Here is a 14,591-nt window from a genome sequence, read left to right on the forward strand (position 1 = left end):
CACTTAACATCTTTAAATTAGCAGAGAAGTCTGGTTTTTTTTACAACTAATTACTCTGAAGACCCATCCATTCAACTCATTTTTGTATTCTGTTCTTCTGTTATGTTCAATAAGAAAGGATAGATAGAAATATAGACAGCTAGAACTTTATTTGTTCCATAATTTAGGCTCACCAGTTACAAAGATGTTTCTGTTTTGTGCATACTCCACAATCACAGCTGCTTCAAGAAAGATCATTTAACCAAACTGATATAAACAGACATTAAGGTAAAAAGAAGTGCAATCTGGAGCTTATACCGGTGGCACTGGATAGAAAGTCAGTCCATCACAGGTCCCAGTCTCACACACATTGTTAATTTGGAAATGCAAATTAATGTAACTTGCATTTCTTTGGGGAAGGGAAAGTGAAAATTGGAGTAATCAGAAGAAAATTCAAGCTGACATGGGGAGAATTTTGCAAACTCCACACTGACATCTGCTGGGCTCAGGACTTCAATTCAGAACACCTGATTCATGGGATGGAAGAATTAAGCACTGTGATACAATGCTACCTAACTTCAGAGAATGTTTTATATGAAAAAAATATTGTTTAAATTACAGGCAAATATACTTACTTCTGGGTGGCGTACAAGCAATAGTCTTTCACAGAAGCTCTGTATTTCGCACTGTTTTTCTTTCTTAATGTATTTTACTAATTAGTCTTAAGATTAGATCTGATACAGCTTCTGGCTTGTCACTGATAGCAGCCACTAGAAATCAGATAAATGGATTTTAAATTTGCCAATGATCTGTAATGCACGCAAACCCAGACTCCAGCTCATCTTATCTGCACTTCACATGGGCTGTTAATTTGGATGGAGTTGTGAAAAGGACTGTGGTATAACAGGTCTGCGGCTTAAAAACAAGTGGCCAATTTTAAATAAATAAATGCACCCTAAAAAGGTGCAGGCTCCAATAGAGGTGCTTGCGTACGTTTTACTCCGTGATTAATTGGGGGACTGCCTGACCACACCGCATACAAGTATAGTGGCGGGCAGATGAGTCAGTCACCTTAGTTAATGCCACAGAGGGAGCAGCTCCTCACACCTGTACCCAATTAGGTAACAGAGAATAAGGAGCTTGCATGGGAAAGGAAGGAGGAGGGTAGAAAAAACAGATTGGAAGAAAAGAAAGAAAGGAGGATAAAGTGGGGTGACAGAGAAGCAGGCAAGAAGATGGGAGAGTGCCAGTGTGAGTGAGCGAGAGAGAGGAAGTAGGCAGCCAGAAGGAGAGCTCCTGGGGGACTGTGTGGCCCGATGTTCCGGGGCTGCTGAAGTGAAGGAGTGATGTGACGCTGAATGGTGCGACTAGCTGCTTAAGTCCAGGAAGGCAGCAGGAGTTGGCAAGGCTCAGATGGGGAACCCTATTGAAAATATGGACAGTAGGGACCAGATTCTGGGTTCAGATTGGGAGCCCTGCTGGGGACCATGGGACAGCAGGGACCTTGACTTGAGAAAGAAGGTCGGCTGCACCTGTTGGTTTGACATCTCTCCGGGCTGCATGACCCGAGATGGGTAAGATGGGAAGATGTTCATAATAAAAGGGAAATACTGTGGACTTGATTTTAAAGGATAGATTGCTGCCTATGTGATTTCAATTTTGTTTTAATGGATTATTTATTTGATTATAACTTTCACTATCACTTGTTTTTTTGGACTGTTTACTGAACTACTGCACTGCACTTTGAAACACTGTTTTATTTGGATTAGTTTTAATAAAGGCACTTATCACTTTCATACCTACACCTTGTTGCTGCATGTGTGTCCATTTGCCTAGCTCATCCTCTGGGTACATCATCAGCAGTAGCGGGTTTGAGAGGCTCCCCGAAGGACCCAGAAGCATGGGGCTGACCCGCACCATCACAAGAACCCAAAGGTTTCCTTATGTCTGCAACACCTGGAAACGCAAGGGACACTGAGAAGATAAAAGCGTGGTGTATTAAAAACTCCTGTAATCAGCTACTTGCGCTGTGAGTACCTAAGCACCTCAGTTTCACTATATCTCAAAAGTTGTCTGTCTAAAGACAGAGAGGGCAATGTGTTGACATGAAAGTAAAAGCAAGGTGAAAAGGTTTTAATAACAGGTCTGGCATCCATTGTAATGGACAATGTTCGATTGTTGGCAAATAAGATGGATGAACTGTCTGCTCTTATGGTCACAGAGCATACAAGTACTGTGGAACTTCGTATTTTATGGAGAACTCATATAAACTTAAAATACCTGACACTGTTTTAATGCTGGATTGATTTCATCTTATTCAAGCCGACAGAGACCCAGTGCGGTGTGGAAAAATGATAGGAGAAGAACTGGTCACCTATGTGAATGAGGAATCACATAAAGGTGAGCATACTGCAGTTAAAAATACAGTTCTGCAATTCAAGAATTGAAATTCTGGCTGTCCAAGTTGGTCCGTGTTATTTGCCCAGGGAAATACCTTACATAATCTTTATAATTAAATTAAAATATAATTTATAGTCTCCCCTCGGTAAATGGGGATTTAACAACAGAAATTATTCGCTCTGCTATGAATATTTCAATGATGACTCTTTCAGACCCTGCAGTTTCGTTATGTGTCGTGGTTACTTCAACTATGTGACTTTGGAAGAAACTATAACAAATTTCCACTCAAAGAAATAACAAGCTGTACCTGCTGTATTCAAATTTTAAAGATGCCCTTATCTACTAGCTGGTTTATGCTGAACTTTATACAACGTGATTCATCTTATCCCCAGCTAAGAGTATTTACTAAAGTGCAACTTGATAAAACCAGTAGAGTGAGGAAGTGGAACATGGAGAATGAAATGTCTCTGAAATGGTGCATCCAAATGCCAGACTATGAAATGATGTGTGAGTCACATGGGGATGATATCAAGGGGCTGGTTCACTGCATCACAGACTATATTAACTCTAGCATTGACACTCTGGTACATTCAAAGCCAGTGTATTGTTTCCAAACAACGAGTCCTGGATTACTAAAGTGATAAAAGGTCTCTTGAATGACAACAAGAAAACATTCAAATTTGGTCACCAATAAGTTCAGAAGAGCACACACACGAGTGCTGAAGAAAATCCTGAGAGAAAGAAAGCAAGCTTAAAAAAAACTAAAATAGCAAATTCAGTCAGAATAAGATGAAACATATATGGAAACAACTGCGCATAATTACTGGACTCAAGCAATTCAGGGTTCAGGTGCTAGAAAAGGATGTAGATAAACATAAGGCCATGAACAGTTTTTTAATAGATGTTCCCACTCTGTGTGACCTTTTTCCAATGATCAATTCCTGGACACCATCCTTACCACATCAACAACTCCTACCACATCAACTGGAATGGTCAGGAACAACTCCACCAGTATGAGCTGATCATAACAGCAGACAAACACAGCAAAAGATGTAAGACCAGATGGAGTTAGTCATTGAGTTCTTAAGGCCTATGCTAAGAAATTTTGTGGTATCCTCTGTCACTTGTTCAGTTTGTCCCTAAAGGGCCAGAAAAGTGTGGAAAATATTCTACATTGATCCTGTTCCAAAGAAGGCAGGCACCTTTTGATGTAAATGACTACAGACCGGTTGTACTTATGTCTGGCATCATGAAGAACTTTAAGGGGCTGGTCCTTTATATAGAAGTCCTGCTGTGGTAGACGACCTGGACCAAATGCAGTTTGCCTACTGCAGTTGTCTATCTTGTCTGCAAGGTCTGTTTTCAACTGGACAAAGTTGGCAGCCTTGTGAAGATTATGTTTTTAATTTCTCCAGTGTCTTGAATTCAATCCAGACATAAGCTCAGAGATATGCATGTGGATATGACTATGATGTCCTAGATAATGGACTATCCATCAAGCAGACTGCACTTTGTGAGGCTCATGGACTATGTTACAAGGAATAATCCTGCCTCATTTTCTATTAACTCTGTACACCTCAGACTAAATATAAACAACAGGTCATGTCACTTGCAGAAATTCTCAGATTTGTCTGCACTTATTGGGTGTATCAATAAAGGGGGGTGAGACAGAGTATAGGAGTAAAGTGGGAAACTTTGTTTCTTAGTATAGAAAGAACTATCTGCAACCTAACATTAGCAAACCATCCATCCATCCATCCATTTTCTAACCCGCTGAATCCGAATAGGGTCACGGGGGTCCGCTGGAGCCAATCCCAGCCAACACAGGGCACAAGGCAGGAAACCATGATTTTTCAAGACACATCAATAAGCCTCAATGACTAGTCACTATTCATGAACTGGATGTAGAGGGGGTGCATGGTCCCACATCAATGACATGTTGGATTGGTCTCTTAACACAGAGGAACTATATACAAAAGGGCAGTGGATGCTTTTTTTTCTTAGCAGACTGCATTCCTTTAAAGTAGGTTGTAACATTCTTCACATTGTCTACTTTGTGATGGCCAGCGTGATATGTCTATACTGCGGTGTGCTTGGCTGGTAAACAACAAGTTAATTAAATGAGAAAGCTTAGTTATGGGATGCACTCTGGACCCCCTGGAGATAGCAATGAAGAAAAGAGTTAAAACAAAACTGAGTGACATTACAAACAATGCCACACATTCTCTTTCTGACACACAAACACTTTCAGCCAATGAATCATTCAGAAGTGTGTCAGGTAAACAATACTGGGGCTCCTTTATACCAACAGGAATACCCCTTGTAATACCTCACTGGGACTTTAACTGCTAATTCACAAGTTTTCTTTCTTTTTAACTATCTTCCTCTTAGTCATTTTGGTGTGTTTTCAGACCATCCTATGTGTGTGTATTTATTTATCTATTTAAATAGCTTCTGTAAAAAGACAAATTATCGTATATATATATATATATATATATATATATATATATATATATATATATATATATATATATATATATATACACTGCTCACAAAAATTAAAGGAACACTTTAAAGAAACACATTAGATACATCAGATCTCAATATGAAGTTGGATATTTATACAAATAACGACAGGGCAATGTCTTAGGAACAAAAGGATGCCAAGTCTTTTAATGGAAATAAAAGTTTTCTGCCTACAGAGGGCTCAATTGTGTAGACACCCTAAAATCAGAGTGAAATGAAGATGTGGCAGGCTAGTCCATTTTTCAAAAACTTAATTTCTGCTACTCAAAATGCTTTTCAGTATCTTGTGTGGCCCCCACGAGCTTGTATGCATGCTTGACAACGTCGGGCATGCTCCTAATGAGACGACGGATGGTGTCTTGTGGCATTTCCTCCCAGATCTGAATGAGGGCATCCCTGAGCTGTACAGTCTGAGGAGCAACCTGGCGGCGACTAATGGACCGAAACATAATGTCCCACAGATGTTCTATTGGGTTTTAAGTCATTGGATCGTGAAGGCCATTCAATTGTTTCAATTCCTTCATCCTCCAGGTACTGCCTGCATACTATTGCCACATGAGGCCGGGCATTGTCGTGCATTAGGAGGAAACCAGGACCTACTGCACCAGCGTAGGGTCTGACAATGGGTTCAAGGATTTCATCTCGATACCTTATGGCAGTCAGAGCACCATTTAGATGTCTGTGCGTCCCTCCATGGATATGCCTCCCCAGACCATCACTGACCCACCACCAAACCTGTCATGTTGAACGACGTTGCAGGCAGCATATCGTTCTCCTTGTCTTCTCCAGACTCTTTCACGTCTATCACAGCTGCTCAGGGTGAACCTGCTCTCATCTGTAAAAGTACAGGCCAGTGGCGGACTTGCCAATTCTGGTGTTCTTGAGCAAATGCCAGTCGAGCTCCACGGTGCTGGGCAGTGAGCACAGGGCCCACTACAGGACGTCGGGCCCTCAGGCCATCTTCATGAAGTCTGTTCCTGATTGTTTGGGTAGAGACATTCACACCAGTGGCCCTCTGGAGGTCATTCTGTAGGGCACGAGCAGTGCTCAGCCTGTTCCGCCTTGCACAAAGGAGCAGGTATCGGTCCTGCTGATGGGTTGAGGACCTTCTACGGCCCTGTCCAGCTCTCCGAGAATAACAGCCAGTCTCCTGAAATCTCCTCCATGTTCTGGAGATTGTGCTGGGAGACACATTAAACTTTCTTGCTGCAGCACGTGTGGATGTGCCATCCTGGAGAAGTTGGACAACCTGTGCAACTTCTGTAGGGTTAAGGAATCGCCTCATACTGCCAGTAGAGATAATTACTCGAGCCAAAACTAGCACGAGTGGAAAACCAGCCAAAAAAGATCAAGAGGGAGAAACTTGAAATGACCTCCACATATAAAACCAGTTCTGTTTTGAGGGTTTTCTAATTGTTGTCACTTTAGTGCACCTGTCGTTAAGTCCATGAACACCAATACAGCTGAAAGTGATTAACAATGACCTCAGCTGCTTAACCAACCAGAAAATTATCAGACAGGTTTAATTGATTTCATGCAAGGCCCAATAAAAAAAGTGTTCCTTTAATTTTTGTGAGCAGTGCATATATATATATTGTGTATATTATATACACACGCACACAAACACACATACAACACAAGGGCTGCAACAACTAATCGCCATAATTGATAATGATTGATTATTAAAAACATTGGCAACAATCTCTTTCATCAATTAACTGGTTATGTCATTAGGCTGAGTACATTGTACCATGCAACTGCATCACTACTTCATTCAGTTGTGAACGGTTTTAAAAAAAGGCAGATGGTAAACTAGTGCCAGAAAAGACAGTGTGACTTAAGAGTTCAGGAGCATTTTACTCTGAATGCAAGGAAAAAAAGTGAGTTGCAAAATGTGCAAGTCTGACCTTGTATGGCATGAGTGTACAACGGAGATGCACAAACATCTGAATAGGAAACACACTTGAAGACTCATCATCATCCCAGTAAGTTGAATGTTACTTCAGCATTTTGTGACACAGATATATAAATGCAGTGTTTGCCAGGCTAGGCATAATGACATGACTTTCACAGTCCAGCCCTCTACAGTGCGAATAAAACACTAGTATATGAAAATACTAGTATATGACAGATGTTCATGATAGGTAACTAAAAATATGTGTCATTAGCCACTAGCTAGTAAAAGTTCAGATTTTCACTTTCCACATTGTTTTTTTTTTTTGACATGGTCACTCTGCTAAATTAAGATGCTGCATTACACACTTGCAAACACGTGTAACATTAAGCGTGTGTGTGTTTACAAAAAATGGCTATGAGAAAATGTAAGTGCCTGAAAAACTTCTTTTTCAGTCTAATTTGCAAAAGAAATCAAAAGCCCCGCAAGAATGTGACAGTGAATCTCACAACACATCATCCATGATATATCGCTCATTCTGAGGACTATTCAGCTATCCGAATTCAACTGGCTCATACACAATCTGGAGGAAGAAGTGATAATGTGCAAGTACTGCTTCAGCAATCCTGGTGTAGCCGGTAAAACAGATTTAATGGCAAATTCACAAAGTTTCAAACTTGAAAACCTAACAGCACACTCTCAATAGCAAATGACATGCAGCAAGCAGGCTGCGACAGTGTGTTGGCTGCAAGCAAATGTGTCAAACAATCTGTGGTAGTAAACAGGTTTCTAAACACACATAAAAATGATGATGCCAAAAGATATGAACTTTCAGTTCAAATAAACTCAGCATACTACTTAGCAAAGAAAGAACTGAGTTTCACACAAATGAAACCACTTGTTTTGCTGCAAAAGGAAAGTAGTCTGGACATTTCCCCAACATATGACATCTGTGTTTGTTGTGCTGAATTAAGTTCAAACAATACTGTACACTTACCAAATAAAATTAAACTAATAAAGTCATGAGGCTGCAACAGATTCTTCTGTGGTGAAATATTATGGTGGTCAGATATTTAAATGATGCATTACCAATGTCTGTTCTGTCTCTTTTTACAGAAACTGAAAAAAAATAAATTATATTAAATGTTTTACTTTTAAGTGTTGTTTTATGTGATTCTAAATACATAAGCCAAATTGTGAGTGTAGTTAACTTCTTAAAAACTGTTGTGTTTAAAGGAAATGTTGTTTGTGTGTTCATTGCACAACCAGAGTCATAAGTGCTACTAAGTGTTTTATTTCTATTTATTTTCAATGTATTATTATATAAATGTATAAAAACTCATGTTTTGTTTAAAATATCAATAAGTCATTTATTTGTAAAAAATATATTTCTGAAAAATGTAGACAGACCTGTTTAATTGGTGAAAGGTTTCATTTAACGCACTTCATGTGTTTAGTTGTAAATTATTTATTTTTTTTACAATCTAACTAATTGATTAATTGACAAAACAATTGCCAGACTGATTATCAAAATAATCACCAGTTGCAGCCCTAATATACACCTAGTCTATAAAAAAATGTATAAATTCAGTGGCACTACAGAGGCAGCTGCCACAGCTCAATAACTTTCAGCTCCAATCTGTAACTATCTTTTCAAAGCAAATACTGCTGTTTCTCAGGTTCTGTGAATAAAATATAAGATAAGAGCTGTTTGACAAAACTATGTACCACAGCACCCTTATCATCAAGGGTTTCACAAGGCAAATGAAAGCAATAAACATTGTAACTTCCCTAAAGTGTTCATTTTGTTAAATAAGAAATACGATGCCACCCAAAACCAAAATGAAGAAAGAAAATACTGCAGCAGCAGGGTAAGCTTAACTGCAAGTAGTTTTACAAAATGGCAATGCTGTTAAAATTTCACAAAATGGACACTTCCAATAAACACATGTAAGAAAAATAAAAACATTCTTGATTAATAATGAACCACACTGAAACAGTTAGAAAAATAACATAAGTCAGGTTACATTTGCCTAAAGATGCATCTTTATATGTATGCCAACAATTCCAGGGCATATTCCTAGATCAGCTTTACCAATTCTCTGAAAATTCTGAGGCAATTCATGGCTGCACAGAAGAGTTGTTTATTCCAGCAGCAATGAGTGGAAGGCTAGATTCAATCCTCACTCTCACTGATAAATGTGCAACTTTGAGTAAGCAATGAATCAACACATGCCATCTTTGAGACAGAGAGAAACGCTCATGTGGACACAAGGATATCCTGGGAACCCAACACTGACAGTACCAGGGCAGGATTCATATCAGGTCTTGAGCTGCTCCAGCTACTAATGTACATCTCTAATTTACACTGACATACTAATAAAAAAGACTGATTAAAAACCTTTCAGAGAATTATTTAAAACAACTCTGTAAATGCCCTTAAAGCTTATTTTATAGAAAATCCAGAATAAACTGATTTTGTTTTGCATAGAAATGATAGACATTTCCTTATAGAAGCATTTTAAGAGTATAACTAAACTTAGGCTGGGCAGAACAGTTTGTTTGTGTACAGATACAATTTTTAAAAAAAAATCAATTAAAAACCACTCAGGAAATAATTAAAAACAACTTCGTACATCCCTTGCCTTTAAAACTTCCTCAATAGAAAATCCAGAATATTTAGATTTTTGCATGAAAATTATACATTTTTTTCTTAGAGAAGCATTTTAAGAGTCTAGTTAAACTTAAGCTGTACATAACAGCTTGTTGGTTATGCAAAGAATTTAGAGCTTTTGATCGTGTAATTTGCTTTACACATGCATCGTGGTACAACGAAATTTTCGCTTGTCTATTAACTCGCGTGCAAAGACAGAACTGCAGACCATCAATACACTAAAATAACTGTAAACTTAATAACTGTACAATTAACAGGTATCCCAATGTAGTTTAAAACTAAACATTTCATTAAGGTGGGCCATAAAAAATTATTAAACGCAAACTAACAGTTCCTGGTAGATGACATCCGTTTTTCTGTTTTTTTTTGTTTCTCAATTTTGTACACAGTTTTGCGGTGGGTCGCGCTCACAGTCCAGCCAGCTAGATTAGCTTCCTTTGTGTAGCGGTTCACACGGCTGCTTGGTAACAACTGGTGTTCTTCGGACACTTACTAATTCAAACCCCCTTACCGCGTTAGATCCGACTAGTTAAAAAAGTTGCTTTTACATAAAATAAGATTTCTTTCTTTATTCCCCGATGAGACATTAGCAAGCACAACAACCCCGCCTCCTGGTGTCGAACGATGACAAGCAGCTCGTGATCGTCTGCACTTATAGCATTGCCAACAAATGGGCTCATCTTTGCCTTGCTGTACATGATCACCTATTGATAACAGTTTTTTTTTTAAACTTCTCCGGAAAAAAATTGCACACGTTATGTATAGCTGTCCCCTGTTTACCCTTAAATTAAAAAAAAAATCGGACCTCTACTGCGGAGTTGTCCAGGTACATAGGTACTTTCCAGTCTGATCTACGACGACACACTGTCCAATAAACACCCTGATACAAATTGGTATAATGCAACCGAGTTGAGCAGGGAATCCCTGCAGCGTGTGCGTGCCTAGGATACATTCGAACGAGATCTTAAGAATAACACTCTGTTTCTCCCCCAAGTCCTTTGTGTTCTGTAGAATTACACGAATATGCTGCGAGTAACCGATTTCAAAAGAACTGCACACTGATCCTAAAAACGTCTTTTAGATAACTGGATTTTTCGCTTAAAAGACCATCCTCCCTCTCTTATCTATTATTACTGTGAAACTCCGTGGGGTATTAATTGTATACCAATGGACAGGTTCCCCAATAACAAAAAACAACACCCCAACTTGAACACGATCCAATCTTTCCTTGCTGAAACTACAGGTGACAGACAAGCGCACTCAACACAATTGCAATTAAACGGGCTGTAAAACGGTCCCATAAGATATGTGTGCACCACCTCCGTACGGCCAGCTTCAGTCCAGCGGCTTGCGTTAAGTTTGCATCCTCTTTGTCACACCAGCTGCCACATATCCACGCTGCACCTTTCTGCCCGTTATTTTTCCCAAACGAACACTCCATTTGCACGCAAACGGATCTTCTTTTCTTCCTCAGTTAGAACGACGATGAACATTATCTTACGTATTGATTCGAGTTGTTTGTTTCTCACTCACGTGTGTCCGCAGTTTCCGATGCTGACGGGTTTGTGGTAGACCTCCAGGCAGATGGGGCAGGAATATTGGCTTTCCAGACTGTCTCCCGTTGTTGCCCCGTTCGTTTGCTGTTGTTTCTGTTGGACACCCGATACAAAACTGCGGAACATCGCCATCATGAAAGCGGAACAACAGGGACACGACCAGAACAGAAAACCAACCGCGTCTCCCTCTCCCCCGCTTGATGTATGTGTCAAAGTGTGTGAGCAGGATAGATAGTGAGGGGGGAGGGGCGGAGGAGAATAAACATTAGATACGACATCAGCGCAGCGACCGAAAGAGGTAGCGCCAACACTGAAGGGCGGAAGTATACATTACATTACGGAGCCAGATAGTAGGGAAGTGTAGTCTTCTTCATATCTATTACAATTAAACCCTACAGAGTGAAACACTACAATACCCAGAAAACACTAAAAATAGAACGTCACGGTCAAAAGCTCGAGAAAGGGTTTCCAATCCATAACATAGCACCGTGACTGAGGCGTTCTAAGGAGTGGAGTTACTTCTTGTTAAGTTAAAAGCCAAAAAGATCCAGTAAATGAGTGTATGATGCCATATCTAATCTAAAAATAGAGGTGACATTTCTAACGACAAAACTGCAGAACGTTTAGCTTCGGCATGTCTGTTGTGGTTATTGTCCCCAAAGAATAAGGACGCTGCGCATTTGTGTTGTACGTCATCGGGAAGCGCGAAAGAGTTGAAGACTGACGAGACACGTTTTGGGATAGAGCAACACTCGCTGCCTACAAGCTACTGCAGCACCTGAAGTGACGGTTTGCTGGTTTTGAATATCTGGTCAATTTTAAATAGTGTAGTTACTTTGCATGATTTTTTTATCTGTTAAATTTATTTTTCGCCATGTGTGACCTGGATGAGGGGAGTAATGAAGACGGCATGGGAACAGACAACGTTGAAAGGTAAAAAAAAAACATTTACAGTAATATGAACCAATGCTTTATTTAGTTTTTTTCGGACACCTGTTCAAATTAACATTTATTGTACCTGTGAGACTGTTATTTGTTAAATGCCGGCTAAGTGTCTGTTGTTTATTTGTTCTGCTTTCTGATACTATTAAACTATATTCATCTGCTTGTACATGTAAATTATTCAATACTAACAATATATGATTTGCAAACTTAATTACAAAAAAGTCGGCTGGTAAGTGAAACGCTTAAAGCATAGCGAAAGTTTTTAAATCCTCCATGACCAGTATTCAATTGAAGACAGTAAAACAACATTAAATGACAAGTACATTTTTTTCCTAAATATAGGCTCATTCCCAATTTATTAATGGCAACACGTAACAAAAAAGTAGGACGTTAGATATTGGATATTAGGTTCCTCTTTGATTTGATAGTAGCATGATCTCCTTGGCCTAACATTACGGATATTTCTTGACAAATTTATGTTTATTTTTCAGGATTTCATCGAAGTGCATGAAATGTAAAGAAAGTCCCGCCGTGCTGATTATTAGAGTTGGAGATGCTTTTTGTCGGTACCGTATGCTTATATTTCTGTGTTATTTGACTCTTGTAAAATCATTGTTTTGAATTTATAAGGTCATATACGATAAAAAACATGTTTGTAGTTTTGATATTTATGTTAATTGGTTAAGGTTGTGCTTAGTAGGAAGTTCATTGTACTCTGTCATTTCATTTGTGGATGTTTGCCACTTAGTAGTTTTTCAAGTCACTTACTTCTGCATATAAAGTTAATGTTAATAATAAGTTAATATAATGTTAAAGTGTTACTTTTTGTATTAATGCCGAAACAGAATTTCACAGTCCTCAGAAGTACAAAGTCTGACTTCGTTTAATACTTCCTGAATTTGGGGTGTTCAATAGAAATGTACATCATGAGGTAGAAGTACACGATAGAGTAATAAACTAGAACAGTTGTATCAAATATTAGAAATATTAAAATGACTGGTTCACTTTAAATTTTTAAAGTTTAAATATTCTCAATTGTAACAGAAATATGACATTTTTGGTCTTTGATACTTGTCCATAGAGATCTTGATCCCTAATAAAAGATCAAAATAACATTGTATTTGTAATCACTTGAAATACTTTAGTCTAAAACAATGCCCCATATGTTTGTGTGAAATTTGTCGTTTTAAACCTTCTGGGGGTGGCTAGAACTACCAGTAAAGAATCAAATATCAAAAATATTATATTTGTGATCAGCAACCTTGAAGTACCATAAAACAAGACATGCATATTTTACTGATCCATATTATTATTATTATTGTTTTTTTGTTTGAAGTTTTATGAAAAGAACTTTGAACCCTCATTTCTCATGAGGAGGTCAACCCCTGGAGGTGGTTGATGTGACATAAACAACTTTTGATCTTTTCTGCTGAAGACACCAATTGGTTTACTTCATATCATAACGGTGTAATTACCTTCACAGAATATGGTCAAAAATGGCCTAAAATGTGTGTTTTGGGTCAAGAGGGCAAAAAAGGGAGGAACCCCTTAAAGCTTAACATCTTGCATAACTGGGTATCAAGACACCTTTAACTTTATATCATGTGGGGGGTTTCTGTGTACCAGTGAATTAGGAGACACCACACACATAAAAACTAAAGTGATTTCAGTGCATTTATTTCACTCCTCTTGTGTACCACTTACTAGCATTTGACTTGCAATTGGTCCTAGTTGTATTCATTCAGTCTAAAAGTAAGTGTGTGGGGTGTGAGCCAGATTGTGCACCGTGATAAACTAGCACCCCTTTCAGAGTAGGTTTACACAGTTGTGCTTGTTACTGAGGGTAGCTTCAGAAGTCTGAGTATAGAGATCTGACAATTTTAATATATATTGGGTTTTGAAGTGTTTATTACTGCATTAAAAGAAAAATGCATTTGTTTGACTGTAGAGTAAATTGTGTGTTTGGGATTGACTGATACCCTGTCCAGGGTTATTTCCAGCCTTGCACATAATGCTGCTGGCCCTGCTATGACCGTAAATGGGATTAAATAGGTTTGAGAATGCAATGATGTGTTGTGTGCACTCATTTAAATGTATTTTGTTGTGGAATAGTTAGCTAATGTTTACAAATTGCAATAACATTGAAGTATTTCAGTTGGGAAAGCATAATCTATATAGTATAAAGTTTGACACAATATCTGGAAACATTAAATAAGGATTTCAATTTAGTTACATGTGCCTTAAGTTAGATAATTATGGTAAAAGTTAAGTGCGCAGATCCAGGTTATTAAGGTTATAATGGTGTAATCTAGCCTTTTACTGGGTATATGAACTGTTGTATAACGGTCCATTGCTCAACACAACTCAGAGAAGCAAAACATTTTCAAATAATAAGTTTATTGGGACAAAAATATTAAAGTTGTTAGAGGTATATATTGTTGAAGGTTTGTGTAAAATAAAAACTTATTTTAGTTCAGTAGCTGAGCACTTCTTTTGTTGATTTTGCATTCTTTCATTAGTTTAAAAGCAATTGTCTTTAATACCTTAATTTTATACGATGAAGTAAAAACATTTGGAAAAGTGTGCATGTGGAAAAAATTGTTCATTTGATACAGAT

General features: G+C 38.3%; 2 protein-coding genes across 2 annotated transcripts in view; one reads left to right on the plus strand and one right to left on the minus strand.

The window, feature by feature from the left end:
• Positions 1 to 11,400, minus strand: part of LOC120535424 (E3 ubiquitin-protein ligase RNF166) — an 85,731-nt gene extending 74,331 nt beyond the window's left edge. The window contains exon 1 of the mRNA XM_039763257.1: positions 11,007 to 11,400. Within this exon, the coding sequence (XP_039619191.1) occupies positions 11,007 to 11,164 (158 nt within the window). The 5' untranslated portion in view covers positions 11,165 to 11,400. The remainder of the gene's footprint in view (positions 1 to 11,006) is intronic.
• An 86-nt stretch (positions 11,401 to 11,486) lies between these two features.
• ctu2 (cytosolic thiouridylase subunit 2 homolog (S. pombe)) overlaps positions 11,487 to 14,591 on the plus strand; it is a 43,549-nt gene continuing 40,444 nt past the window's right edge. The window contains exons 1-2 of the mRNA XM_039763256.1: positions 11,487 to 11,962; positions 12,466 to 12,540. Of these exons, the coding sequence (XP_039619190.1) occupies positions 11,904 to 11,962; positions 12,466 to 12,540 (134 nt within the window). The 5' untranslated portion in view covers positions 11,487 to 11,903. The remainder of the gene's footprint in view (positions 11,963 to 12,465; positions 12,541 to 14,591) is intronic.

Source organism: Polypterus senegalus, chromosome 9 (assembly GCF_016835505.1).
Source record: "Polypterus senegalus isolate Bchr_013 chromosome 9, ASM1683550v1, whole genome shotgun sequence".
Taxonomy (NCBI): Eukaryota; Metazoa; Chordata; class Cladistia; order Polypteriformes; family Polypteridae; genus Polypterus; species Polypterus senegalus.